General features: G+C 42.5%; 1 protein-coding gene across 1 annotated transcript in view; it reads right to left on the bottom strand.

Annotated features, from left to right (window-relative positions):
• Positions 1-14,569, bottom strand: part of MAP9 (microtubule associated protein 9) — a 101,095-nt gene that overhangs the window by 28,536 nt on the left and 57,990 nt on the right. Inside the window, exon 9 of the mRNA XM_068278885.1 lies at positions 13,001-13,160. Coding sequence (XP_068134986.1) covers positions 13,001-13,160 — 160 coding nt within the window. The remainder of the gene's footprint in view (positions 1-13,000; positions 13,161-14,569) is intronic.

The raw sequence follows: 14,569 nt of genomic DNA, 5'->3' as shown, positions 1-14,569 counted from the left end.
TTTTTTTATCCCCTTACATATTGTCCCTTAGATGTTTTCTGCAGCCATTTTTTTTGTGTGTGTGTGTACGTGGGTCTACGACAACTTGGACAATCCATCAAGTCACGCTTGCTTTAGCAGGAAGGCAGAGAAGAACATTTGAGAAAAAGGAAGTTGCTATTGCTCCTGTTAAGATATTCACTTCTGCATAGAATTTTCACCAATGGCAATCTGAACATGTGTGTATGCATTTTGTTATCTCAATTGTAAAAGATCTGTTTCAGAAAAATTGCAAGACTGTGGACTAGAAGTTTTGTAATATTAAACTAGTGAAAATGTTGCGATGGAAACAGTTTCTCAACTGCTTTGAGAAAGACACTACATATGAAAATAAAACCTGGTAATATCAGGGTACTGCTCAGAAGGACTTTGCCTTAGTGTTAAGATGAAAAAAAGAAAGAAACTGAGTCTCTTCCACCTAAGCTCTGAAACAAGTAAAATATAGATTGTTTTAATTTGGAAAATACAATAAATGAATAATACACTTAATGTCCTTAACTACTCAAAATGGCAATGCTGTCCTTATGAGCACCTGCAACGTTTACTGATTTCAAAATACATTTCCCATTAAAAAGTCCAATACTTCTGTAGGTCGGTCTTACTATCTATGATAAACGTGCATTATGCTATTAGAAGAATAAATTGGCTGGTAGTGATTAAACCAGAAAGGTTGTAACTGAAAGAGTAAAAGTTAGAGTGGACATCCAGAGCACTTAGGCAGGAGGTTAGAATGTGTTACGGACAGATAGATGCATTAGCAAGAAGTCTGCCAGACATGTAATCTCCAAGATCACACAATAAATGACCAATATTTCTTTATGACATACGGTAAGTATAATTAAGTCCAGCACTGGTGCCAGACATATTATACAGGCCGCTGTAATGGCAAAAGAAGCACAGCACCAGGTACTCTTCTTACTACAATCATGAACAGTCCTACCGTATTAGCACAACCAAAATCACAACAATGGCTAATAATTCTAGCCATACACTTTACAATTTTGCTTTCAACTGTAATTACGACTGACTAACCAAAAAAAAAACAACATTTTGTTTCAGAGCTTTGATCATGATATCAATTGTAAATGCATTACATCCACTTCAATTTTACAATCGATTAGACATTTTTGTACAGTGCATGGCTACCCTTAGGGCTAGTTCACACTACAAGAGCGCTTTGTGATTTTAAAAGCTCTTGCTAATGTTATCCTATGTGTGTGTTCACACTGGAGAGATGTGGTTTTGTAAAATTCCCCCAAGCATTGCTTTAGCAAGAGCTTTTCAAACCTCTAGCACTAAAACGCTCTTGTAGTGTGAATCAGCCCTTAGGGTAGGTTGACACTCGCATGCTCTGAACTCATCCATGTATTTTTGTACATAGGTTTTCAGATACCATGCTTGTTCATGTCTGAAAATACATCTGGGATTGTCCTCAGCAGCACGATAGAAGAGAAAGGAAGTATGCGATGTGTTGGAAAAACTGCTGCCGACTGTCACAATTTAAATTGTGCATGCAACACAAAGGTGATATTGCTCATAAAGTGAACTGACCTGAAACACCTATTTATTTCACTGGGTGTGAGTCAATGTGCATCGATTTGAATTTCCTGATGCGGTAAAATGCGCGTGAATTTACCTGACTGTGAATCCTTCTTACTACAACCCAACAAGCTCTGCAGGCTACTAAAATAATACAGGTGGTAAAGAGCTCACAGTACAGGCCAAGTATCCACAACCTCATTCAGTCCTTCTGCAGAAAATAAGATAACATTTCTGTAGGGCAGACTTCATACTCTGACTAGCACCTCATTTGGGTGTGGGCACTTTTTCAAATCTTTTAGGCTAGGTTCGCACTTAATGCACAATGGCGCATTCACAGCATATCCTGTGCATATACGCTGTACCCATTCAATGTTCATCGCAGCCAGTCACTCTACTCACTGTTGTGCATTCGGTTGATCTGCTGCTAATTCAGTCCTTCACCACCGGGAACAAGTGCCACAATACTGATCGCAGCTACCCATCAGACTGAAAGTGACTAACTGGAATTCTCCCTCCCCAGGGAGATTTCTCATTGGTCTACTGAGTGCTAGACCAGACAGTGAAAAAAACAAAAACACAGAAGATAGATGAGAAGACAAAAATATAGGGGAAAGGCCTGGTGAGAATAGATACTGCATGTTCCCACAGGCTTTCAATATTTCCATAGGCAAAAACATTCCTCCACTTTAATTTATGGAAATCCTAGAAAAACACCTAGTTTTAACTCGGTTTCACTTTGCAGTGAGCAGTAAAAGGGTTAAGCCTAAGTATTTGCTGTAAGGGGAGACCTGCCTCTGCAGAGTTCCTGCAGTCTTTTCACAGCTACTGATAAGGACTAAATAGACACTATAATCTGGATAAAACAAACAAACAACACAGAGCAGTGGATTTCTTCAGCAACTATACAAGGAATAAATACTTTTCATTGTGTGCTGTGCAAGAGTTCGGGTCCGCTTTAAATGGTGTCCAGTAAGCATCAAAGCATTTCCTTTTCTAAAATGATTAAATAGCCATGAAATCAAAACACAATGAAACTAAACTAGCTCATTTTCACTGATCGCTACTCTATTACATATGGCATTTCTATTCTATTTTCTATTATATCGCCATCTGGGGTTGCAGGAGCTGCATACTGAATTTCATACTTAATAAGATTCAGCTTGTTTAATCGAATGCAGTTAATAACTAGAAAGGATGGAAATAATGATCTAATAATAACTTTTAAATGACAAAGTCATTATTTAGCCAAACTCTAAAGAAAAATACAGAGATTAAATCTGCTATAAGTGAACGGTCTCTCTAAAATCAACAAAATTGTTTGCAAGATACAGAAATTGAGTTTTAGACAGTATGGACCAGATTGGCTTGGTCCAGGGTTTCTAAGATGTTGCCTGGTCTTGAGTTTTTCTACTTCTGCTCTCGTGCCACTTGAATGAGGTAAACAGATATATGAAATACCTTCGTTTGTTATCACATCTGTGAGGTTCAAAGAAAAAAAAGTTGACTCATTTGCTCATTGGCCGCTTGCAGGAGGAAGAAACTGAGATGAGCAAATCACAGCTTCTAGCACCTGATCCAATTATCAAGCAGCTGTGCCAGTGTTCAATGATTTAATGGCCTCAACCTAACCCTTCATGGTGAAAATAAATTGCCTGTAAGCAATTGCTGGCGTAACTTGCAGCAACACTCCTCCTGCTCATCCTCCTCTCTCCTCTCCAGAGAACAGTATAAGCACTTATATGCATAGTGATTGGGGTACACTGTCACCCACGGAGATCACCAAACATTGTTTTGAGTGACTTTTATACCCAGTGTATATGTTACGGCCAGAACCCGAAGTTTGGCCAGAACTAGAAGTGGCCGGCCACTTCGGGTTCTGGCCGGCCAATGTGCGAACTGGCCGCTGCGCTGCGGCCAATGTGAGAAATGCAACAATTCCTGTAAGGTTAATGCTATGTTGTGGCCGCAGCGCAGCGGGCAAATGTATCATATCTTACTTTATTCAATGAAATTAAGCCGCCCGGCTTTTTCTCTGCCTCTCTCTCCTCCCCCCCGCCTCTCTCTCCTCCTCCCCGCCTCTCCCCCCCCCCCCCCTCCTCTCTCCTCCCCCCCGCCTCTCTCTCCTTCTCTTATGGCCAGCCGGAGGGGACACGCGTGTCCCCGAGAGTCGTTCCTCGCGGCAGGAGAGCAGAGCGGGGAGGCTGCAAACATTGCTTCTGCCAGCACCCGCTCTGCAAGAACGGCAGGATTCCCCTGCCGCGACGAACGACTCTGGAGGGGACACGCGTGTCCCCGCCCGGCTGCCCATAGGAGAGCGAGAGAGGCGGGGGGAGGAGGAGAGAGAGGCGGGGGGGAGGAGAGAGAGGCAGAGAAAAAGCCGGGCGGCTTAATTTCATTGAATAAAGTAAGATGTGATACATTTGCCCGCTGCGCTGCGGCCACAACATAGCATTAACCTTAGAGGAATTGTTGCATTTCTCACATTGGCCGCAGCGCAGCGGCCAGTTCGCACATTGGCCGGCCAGAACCCGAAGTGGCCGGCCACTTCTAGTTCTGGCCAAACTTCGGGTTCTGGCCGTAACATATATATATAGCTTAAAAACACTTCAATTAGGAAGGATGCTAATATCTCTTCCGTGATCTAGATTCTCATTTCCCTTCATTTTCTAGTTCATTATTTTATAAACTTTCCAACTTCAAGTTTTCTTTTCAAAATATTCCCTATTACAAAATCGACAATCAACTTTAGATGTGTACACACGCACTATTACTGTCGCATGCAGGGATTGGGACTTGATCCCTCAGGCAACTGTTCTGAGCAGAGTTCTCTAGAGATGCGTCTCTAGTCTGTAGGCTAGTGACACGGTCTGTTGCTATGGAGAGGTGGCAGAGAGATGACCTGCGGTGCACAATGGAACGGCACAGAGCGGGAGGGGTAATGGGGAGAACAAAGAACTCTGCCAATATAATCCACCATTACAGATCTTTTGCCAACCCCTTGAGGGGGGGGGGGATTGGGGATTTCCCACACTAGATTCTTGACAGAGGTGGTTACAAATGGCAACCTCTGCAGAGAGCCATTTAGTCAAGAGTAGTCAATACTATTCAAACATGAATTATGCAAATGAATTCACAGGAGGTACGACTGGACACTAAAGATACAATACAGATGACTGTATCTAAAGTCTGTGACTGACAAGGTTCATCAATCAGGCAGTTCTTAATCCTTCCAGGATACAGAGGTTTTCTAACTACAACTAAGCTTCTGTTCTGCTTATTCACACTGCAGTCTGCACGATTCTGTTTATGTGAATAGACATACACTTTAAATATTTACATAGAGGGTAAGTCACATGAGATGGGTTTCATAAAAGTGAACCTATTGAGTCGTAATAGGAATAGGAAGGGATGGTGGCTAGGACATCACAGAAATGTGTCTAGGTGAGACATGTAAACATGAAGGTATGAAATGTATTCTTAAATTAAAAAAAAAAAAAGTAATCTGCAGATGCTATTGTGTGCTGCATTATTTAGCCTGGGAGAGGATTTACTATTCTGATGCAAGGGGATTACTTTGAAATGATCTTCCATAAGTCCTTAGTTCTTGAAGGCAGAACATACGCAACTTGTACTTTGCACATAATAAATCAATATTTCCTTTCCTCGTCAGACATGTTTAGAATTGAAAACAACTATTCCACTAATTGGGTATAGTGAACAATGTCACTTTCATATGATCTTCTGGTTTCAAGAATAAACTGTGGATAGCTTTCTATACAACACAAGTTCTGTATGATTTGCTGCCAGTTTGTTTTTTACAACCCAACTGCAGACAAAACTTTTTTTTTGTAACTTTGGATACTGTGGGTAAGCCATAAATACTTTTTAATCCCTTTGGTGCATCATTGCTGGAGCCTTCCAACAGTGACATGACAGCTATAACAATAAATTATTTTACACAATGGGTGTGTGTTTGTGGGGGTGGGGGGTTGTCAATGACTGTAGACCCCACTTCCTTCCCGATTGACACCCAGCCAGGACACAAATCGGGGCTGGTTAAGTTGCAGTGTTCTCACTGACAGACATTATGGGCTGCAAGTGTGAGCAACAACACCATCAACAGGCTACAGTGTAAACTGTAACTTATACTGTAAAACTGCTTTTAAATGAAAAAAAAACAACAAAAAATGTGAAGAAACAGGTTTAATCTATTTTCTGAATAAAACATCTTTATTTAATCACGGCTTAGCTGTACATAAAAAAGCAGCTGCAAAAAGGCAACAAAGATTTGGGTAATTTGCTCCCATTTTGTTGACTTTGTTGTTCACCTTCTTTGAACCTACAAGGTGAGGTCTCTCTACTGTTAGCTACTGGCTGCTAGGACAGTGGTGACAAAATATTAAGTCATGGTTAAGAAGGCCAGTGAAGGGAGTCTGTATTGCGATTTTTTTTTGCAAATAAAAAATACATAGTAACATAAAATTTATGAATGGAAACCAGAAGTGAAAATTAACTGATGAGATAAAGAATGGCCTCTATCTTCCTACTCCTGAAAATTATTATTATTTTTTCAGAATCTCAGTTTTAGGGGTATGCTGAATAGCGTTCTGGTAAGGCTGTTGTCTATGATGTGGGACTTGAGTCCTTTGACAAGGGGGCAGGGCAGTGCTCACATGGCCGGGAGCCACCTGCGCAGGTGCAGTACTACTACTACGGAGGGGACTGCAAAAGAGTGACTGCCAGTGGAGCTGTGATGAGGGACACAGAGACTTCAGGGGCTGGAGGAAGCCACAGTGTAACGATTGGTGTCAGCTAACAGATTTTCTGATTATTGGTGATCTGCAGTATCACCAATAATACAGATGCTATACCTGATTATGTGGTGATCTGCAGAATCACCAATATTGCTAGTATAGCCAGATACAAGACTACCAATGTGAGATAGTGTTTGGTGTAACAGTAATTAGGATGAGCGGGTTCATCCAAGGAGCGGGTGACCCAGACAGTACTGCAGCCGGTGCTCACTATTGGGCAGGTGAGTCAGACCGTGCTGCAGCCGAGAGTGTTGGAAGCACAAACGCAATTAGAAGATAATACAACCGGAGCTAAACAACTGATCACCTGTGGAGCAAGTGATTCAGGTAGTACTGCAGCCAAGTAGTGTTTGGTGCTCAGCACAAGGAGGAGTAATACAATTAGTACTGCACTAACGATCCCCTGTGGCACAGGTGATACGAACTGTATTGCAGCCTAGGAGTAGTTGATACAGAAGGTACTGCAGCCTAAGTGTAGGCAATACAGACAGTACTGCAGCCTAGGAGTAGATGATACAGACAGTACTGCAGCCTAGGAGTTGGTAATACAGACGGTACTGTAGTCTAGGTGTGGATGATACAGACAGTACTGCAGCCTAGGAGTAGATGATACAGACAGTAATTTCCCTCACCAGTGGCTAGGCCCACTGGTGCGGGTAGCGAGGTCAGACAGGCAGAGTAGGCAACGAGCGGACAGGTACAGTACAGAAACGGAAGACTGATTCAGCCTCAATAACAAGCAGGGTCGGCAACGTGAATCAGATGGCTGAGGTACAGAATCGACAACAGGAGGATAGTCAGAGTAAGCAGAAAGTCATAACAAATAAACAATACAATCAGTACTTTAAGCTATCAACAGAATCTGGCTAAGTGTGGATCCCCGGCTCCGGCCGGTTCTAGCACACTTTGGGATTTGACTAGGGTCTGAGCGCTAACACGATAGCATTTGCAACAGCAGACGAGGAGCTACTGACAGGCCTGTCCTATATATACCCAGCCATGCTCCACAGCGCCGCCCCAGTCACTCAGCCAATCCGGACGCTGGCAGGAATCAGCTGATCGCGTGTCAGCTGACTCCTCTCCCAGATGCATAAAGGTCCTGTCGCTCGGCTCGCGTGCGCCGTAGCCCTTAACCTGTGAGCATTAGAAGGAGCAGGCAAAGTCTCAGCATGTAACCGCGCGGCAGAGGCCGCTGGCTGATACGCGGAGATAGCCGCCATGCCGCTTGTCTCTGCGGCGGTATCTCCGCTATCTATTACACACAGGTACACAGATCACCATTTAAAAATGTTTGCTCATGTATCCTTTAAACAAAAGTGCAGATTGTATTGTTTGGATTAATATAGATGATTGCTACATGAACCTTAATGAATATTGCCAGTTAAGTTTTATATTCATCTGAAAAATGTGCTTAAAACTAAGGCGATGAAGCTTTAAGTCTCAATTACAAATTGCGACAAGGTTACAGAAGAAAATGTCCTATTTTTAGAGAAAAGGTTTCGCTGTGAAATAAAATTAATTGAACAATGGCAAATGCAATAGTGTATGGTAGCTCAGAGCAAACTTTGGAATTAAAACCAAGTAAATATGAATCCTAACTTTCCATGGGCTACTGCACTGCGCACATTGCTCTTGGCATTGTTAAATCAGAACCGTAGTATATTAAAGTGTTTAGCCTAACATGTGGAAGAGATCAGCTTAAAGGAGAACAGTAGTGAGAGGTATATAGAGGCTGCCATATTGATTTCCTTTTAAGCAATACCAGTTATCAGGCAGCCCTGCTGAGCTATCTGCCTGCAGAATCACACCAGAAACAAGCATGCAGCTAATCTTGTCAGATCTGACAAAAATGTCAGAAACACCTGATCTGCTGCATGCTTGTTCAGGCTCTATGGCTAAAAGTATTAGAGGCAGAGAGTAAGCAGGATAGCCAGGCAACTGGTATTGCTTAAAAGGAAATCAATATGGCAGCCTCTATATACAGTACCTCTCACTACTGTTCTCCTTTAATGTCAATTCTTTTACCAATGTATATACTGTACATAGTTTAAAGCTATTGTTCCTGTGAATAATGTAGAAGTAGGTCTGTACCGTGCACGCTGACAACCTTATTTGCAGTTACATATGCACCTGGCATTTATCTCAGGTATAGCTTCTTTTGCCTCACACAGATCTTATTTACAGCAACCCTGGAGCAGGTCCCCACTTGCATATCTGGTGGCAAGGTTGCATATTGTGCAACCTCACCACCTCGGCAGCATGGGCTGATGCCACTAACAAGGGCACTGCTGAGACCTAGTAAGTACCCCGGGTCAGATGACTAGTATTAGGATGGTAGTCAAGTCCATATTTGTAGGAGAAGCAAAATACGGGCTTTACAACTATACTGTTCCCCCTGCTTACTTGACAGTTGCCTGGTCTCAGCTTGGTGCAGTGGCCAGGCTATGATGTCACCTGGTAGCAGGGAGAGTAAATGTCAGGGCTTGTGCGGAGCTGTCGTGGGTGGGAAGAGGTATGACACTGGCAGAATGGAGTAAGCCTGGACTTCCAAGCCCAACAGTCCAGAAAAATACCAGCACTTAGCACATCCCCATAAGTGTCAGCAGCCAGCACTGTTAAGGTGAAGGCATATGATACTCAGGTTTTCTTTAAGACAAATTGTGTCTCCACGATGATATGAAATACATGCACTGTTTCTCCTCAGGTGGCTTCCTGTTGTACCTAAGCTCAACCAATCAGCAGCATTTGGGCTTCTGCAAGAATGTTAAGTTATAACACTGTGGGCTGCGACCCATTAGGAATCGCAAACCGCGTTCATAACGAAACATAGCAATAACTGAAAACATTAAAGGGGAACTGAAGAGAGAGGTATATGGAGGCTGTCATGTTTATTTCCTTTTAATCAATACCAGTTGCCTGGCAGCCCTGCTGGTCTATTTCTCTGCAGTAGTATCTGATTAAAACCAGAAACAAGCATGCAGCTAGTCTTGTCAGATCAGACTTATAAGTCTGAACCACTGAAACACCTGATCTGCTGCATGCTTGTTCAGGGGCTATGGCTAATAGTATTAGAGGCAGAGGATCAGCAGGGCTGCCAGGCAACTGGTATTGTCTAAAAGGAAATAAACATGACAGTTTCCATATACCTCTCTCTTCAGTTCCCCTTTAAGCCCTTTACAGAGCGATTTCTCAGGAATATGATTTTGAATCCTGCATTCCTTGAATGAAACTGCACCTAAAATGCTGCATGCTGCGCATCTACAGTTTTGGTAAATTGCAAATGCTTCAGTAAACTCATCACCACTTACATTGCCCAAGAACTTTTGGAATCATCGGCGATTGCTTAAAAGTGTTTTCCCGAAAGCAGCTAATAGCAGTCTATCAGAGGCCACGTTTAACTGCGTTTAACTGCAGAGTACTTGTGTACTAGCGCGATCACGATACTTCACTAGTGCGGCTGCTACTACATTAATTAGTAGCGGCCACGTTAGAGAAGTATCGCAGTCCCGCTATCATCACATCGCGCGGCACATACAAGGATCTGCATAAGTGAACAGTGCACGTTATGCTGACAAGACTGGATGTAGCTTGCGCTCGCTATTACTGACCCGCGCTGCTTGAGCACGATACCTTTAGTGAATCTACCTGTATAGTAGGGATTAGATTGTAAGCCCCTCTGAGGGATAGTTGAGTGACAAAGACAATATACTCTGTACAGCACTGTGGAAGATGTCGGTGCTATATAAACAATAATAATAAAACAGATATGAAAAATCCATCCAAACATAGACAATTTGGTTTGAGTTCTGAAGCTCTACCTTGTCGGCTGTAAAGAGCCCTCGGAGGAGGGGGTGACTTTGAGATCTCTCTTTGTCTCTTTTGTTTTTCCTTATTTCATTAATTCTTAATTTTCTCCTCTTTTATTTAGTTATTGACTCAACTTTGTGAAAACGTCAACTGATTCTGCAATGCCTGACAGATATTTGCAAATCTCTCTAATTCCTTTTATATTATGATCCTGGTAATGAATCAGTGAAGCTGTTACATTTCAGTTTATTTTCTGGACTTTATTATATACTAGTGGACCTAAGCCCGTTTAAAAACTGTCTCTAGGTCTTTTTTTACCGCCGCCAGTCACTGCGCATGCGCGCCAGCAGGGCCCCCGCAACAGCCCGCCCACCCACCTCGCTCCCTGGTCTCGTCCAGCTGTTCGTTACTGCGCACATGTGCAGTAACAAAATAACAGGGACAGCTGCTGGACGCAGCGACAGTAGGGGATTATTATAGAGGATACAGTATGTTGCAGGCGAAGTACGAAATTCAGGCATTCCACAAAACGCCTGATTATTTTAGGCAAAGTACGAAATGTCTGTTTTTGTTACGTACTTTGCCTAGGCATTCTATAGAATGCCTGAATTTCTCGTACTTTGCCTGTAACATACATATACAGTGGATGTACAACCGACCACGCCTGTAGATGTGAGTGGTGTCTTTCTCTCTCTCCTCTCTTGTTATGCAGCTTCTCCTTCTCTGCCCTACTTTAGTTTTTTTCAGTAGTGCTCTCTCGTCTGTGCCTCTGATTTGCTTCATCAGTCTCACCAATGGCTGGTCTCTTCTTTACTCTCTGCCTTCTATTTTCTCACAAAAAAAATCATGCGTATTCCTTGCTGCAAGAAGAGCATTGTATCAGGACTCAAAACTTTTTTTCTTTGCTGCAGCATGGATTTTTAGGCTCCTCCCCCTCACTAGTCTTCAACTGCCAAAAACCAACTGACCCCCCCCCCCCCCCCCCCCCACATGATTATTTCAGTCAACGTTGCTCTTCTATCAGCTTGAATCAGCCGGCCTATTCTTCTCTGACTTCTAGCATCAACAAGGCATTTTCGCCCACAGGACTGCCGCATACTGGATGTTTTTCCCTTTTCACACCATTCTTTGTAAACCATAGAAATGGTTGTGCGTGAAAATCCCAGTAACTGAGCAGATTGTGAAATACTCAGACCGGCCCATCTGGCACCAACAACCATGCCACGCTCAAAATTGCTTAAATCACCTTTCTTTCCCATTCTGACATTCAGTTTGGAGTTCAGGAGATTGTCTTGACCAGGACCACACCCCTAAATGCATTGAAGCAACTGGCATGTGATTAGTTGATTAGATAACTGCATTAATGAGAAATTCAACAGGTGTTCCTAATAATCCTTAGGTGTATGTTTTGTTGCGTATGGAAATGTGGCTGTATTTGCATCTTGTTTAGTTTTTTTTAAATGAAGTATGATTTACAAAAAGTCAGGGAAAACAAAACAATTTCTTGTTTTTACTTTGTTCAATGGCAGATAAAAAAAAAATGTTAGCTCGCAGCAATCACTTGTTAGCATACAAAGCTGTTAGTAAAGTTTCAAAATTGGATCAACAGGCGCTTGCTAAATGAGTGATGCTTCCACCAGACAAAGGGCTGCACCATGACAGTGTAAACTAGAGCCGTCAATATCTAACCTATTCTGGTGCATTGATAGGAATAGGCATAGATTGCAAAAACTGCATAACTGTGTATGAATGTGTGTCTGTATGCCTGTATATACTGGTTGTAGCATGTCTAGCGTCAGCCAGGTTGTCCCCTTTTTGCATGGCACAGCACATTCATAACAGCCTGCTGAATGCATAAATTGTATAGACTCCGTGATCCAGATATTGCTACCCGGTCTGACAACCAGTGACCTCTAATTGACTAGCTCACCATGGTAGATGGTGCTATTTGCCCTTTGACTGTCCCTCCACCTGATACTCAGGGTGATAATAACCTTCCCCAAGTTGAAGTTACTTCATCAGTTACAGAGCCAGGAGAAGGTCCTCCTGCACTCAAGCCTTAAGACATCAAAGTGTCTCCTCCCTCCCTCCCACCCTAGCCATCACACACTGATTGCTATTATATTAAGAGGCGCCCTAGAGTCCCCAACAACCCCAACACCTTAATCTCAAGTTATATGGCTTGCAGTCACTACTATGAATCCCCTTTTCTTATTTCTCTCTGCTTCAAACACAATAGAGGAATGATAGGTGAGTGAGTTGTGTGCCCCCTCCTACACTGCGCCCTGAGGCTGGAGCCTCTCTCGCCTCTGCCTCGGCCCTGTACTAAAGTCATCTTGGCAATTGCGCACTACTCATGCCCACTAGGCACTTGTGTGCACACACTCAATAAGCCTTAAGCAATCTATACACTCAAAAGAATGCTATGCACGGACTGTGAAAAAGGATTTTTGTATGTTATCCATCTGCTATTAATGTACAGGAAGAGCATAGAGATAGGACAGAGATGCTGGGATCTGAAGTCCAAACACTGAATTTCCTATCTGACTGATCCTACTGATGTATTTGACCTATTTTGCAAGTCTCTGTTGAGCCTATCCTATATAACAAAAGCAATGATGTAACTAATACCTGAAGTAAACGTTTTAAGTGTTTAATTTCAAATCAAAGAATGAGTAAAAAAGTAAAAACTAAAAAGGTACCATCAGAGTCTGCAGCACTCTTCTATCCTCAGTGACCTAATTTCAGTCTAATGTAGCTCTTTGCTCTGCATTTTTCCATTAATGAAGTATAATTACCTGGTAAACAGTAGCACGCAGGGTATCTGCAGCTTCCAAATTACCATTATTTTCATACACCGATTTGTCTAATACAGTCAACGTTCCCAGGTAGCGCGACTTAGCAGAAATCTGTTTGTTGTGCTTAGATGTCTTCTTGCTTTGTGGAGCAGATAAAGATCTATTGGGAAAATAAAAATACAATTTTATTTTGCTGATCATCTACACTTATAAATCAAACCAATTCGCAAAAACAATAATTGTAGGTGTTTAGTTATTGTGGAAAGCGCAGCAAAGAGCAGATAATGGGTAAGTATACACAGAGCTTACACATCACTTATTTTAAAATTCATACTTTTGCTTGTTAAATGGGAACTTATTGTATATTATGGAGAATAAGATGGTAGGGGGAGGGTGGGTAAAAGCAATGGGCAGCCCTATAGAAGAAATTCCAGAATAATGCACTGATTTTTATTATTTATTTACAGTAAAGTCCGCTTATCTGGCACAGGCGGGGATTGCTTGATGCTGGATAAGAGTAGTTTCTGGTTGATTGAGAATTCACTAAACTCCCCCCACAGAGAAAATGCAGAGCAATGCACAGCGGAAACCACTGGCAAAACCTCCGGGTGCTGTTCCTCTTCACTTCCTACAGCTCCCAGCTGCTTGGCTGCGTACTCTATACAGCTACCAATGGTGCATGTGACCCAATCGAGGAGTGTACTAGGATGCATCAGAGCAGCTATGGAAGTGAATAGGACCGACACCCAGAGTTTTTGTAAGTGGTTTCCGCTGCATGCTCCTCTGTGAAATGATAGGAGACACGCCCTCAAAGCTCCTCCTGCTGACCCCCGGATAGCTGAGAATTTTGGAGGTAGAGTTCCGCATAACAGGGACTTACCGTACTTTTGTTTTTGCTAAATCCAGTGATCTTAAATGAGGAATAACCCTTTTGCTTTTAGGAGATGATGAAATGTGAATACCTTTTTAGTTTTTATTAGGAAATTATGAATTTCATAGTACTTTTTTTGTGGAGAGCGGTTTGGCTCCCTTAGGTCCTCCTCCACACCAAAAACTTGGTGGCTCCCCACAAACTGCGTAGTTATTCTTCCTCCTTGCTCTGTTCCGTTAAATGCAGCTGATGAAAACCTTCAGCACGCACAACAGTAGCAGATGAATAATTGATGTTGTGAGTGCACAGAGAATGATTTCATATATATTTCATTGAACTCACATCATATAGGAATTGAGGTTGGCATGTACATCTATTTGCCAGTTTTTAAGTTATTGTAACTGTTTCATTACTTAGTAGGGAACCAACAACATTAATTTAAGGCATGCAGCACACAATGCATATGATTTAAAGGGGTAGAGGTTTAGTGTTAAGTGAATAATCAGTGTGCAGCACGGTGGTGTAGTAGTTAGCGCTCTCGTCTTTCAGCGCTGGGTCCTCAGTTCGAATCTCAGCCGTCTTCAACACCTGCAAGGAGTTTGTATTCTCTCCCCGTGTCTGTGCGAGTTTCCTCCCACATCCCAAAAACATACAGATACGTTAATTGCTTCCCCCTGAATTGGCCCTGGACTATGATA

The sequence above is a fragment of the Hyperolius riggenbachi genome, chromosome 1 (genome assembly GCF_040937935.1).
Source record: "Hyperolius riggenbachi isolate aHypRig1 chromosome 1, aHypRig1.pri, whole genome shotgun sequence".
Taxonomy (NCBI): domain Eukaryota; kingdom Metazoa; phylum Chordata; class Amphibia; order Anura; family Hyperoliidae; genus Hyperolius; species Hyperolius riggenbachi.
This window is presented reverse-complemented; position numbering and strand designations above follow the sequence as displayed.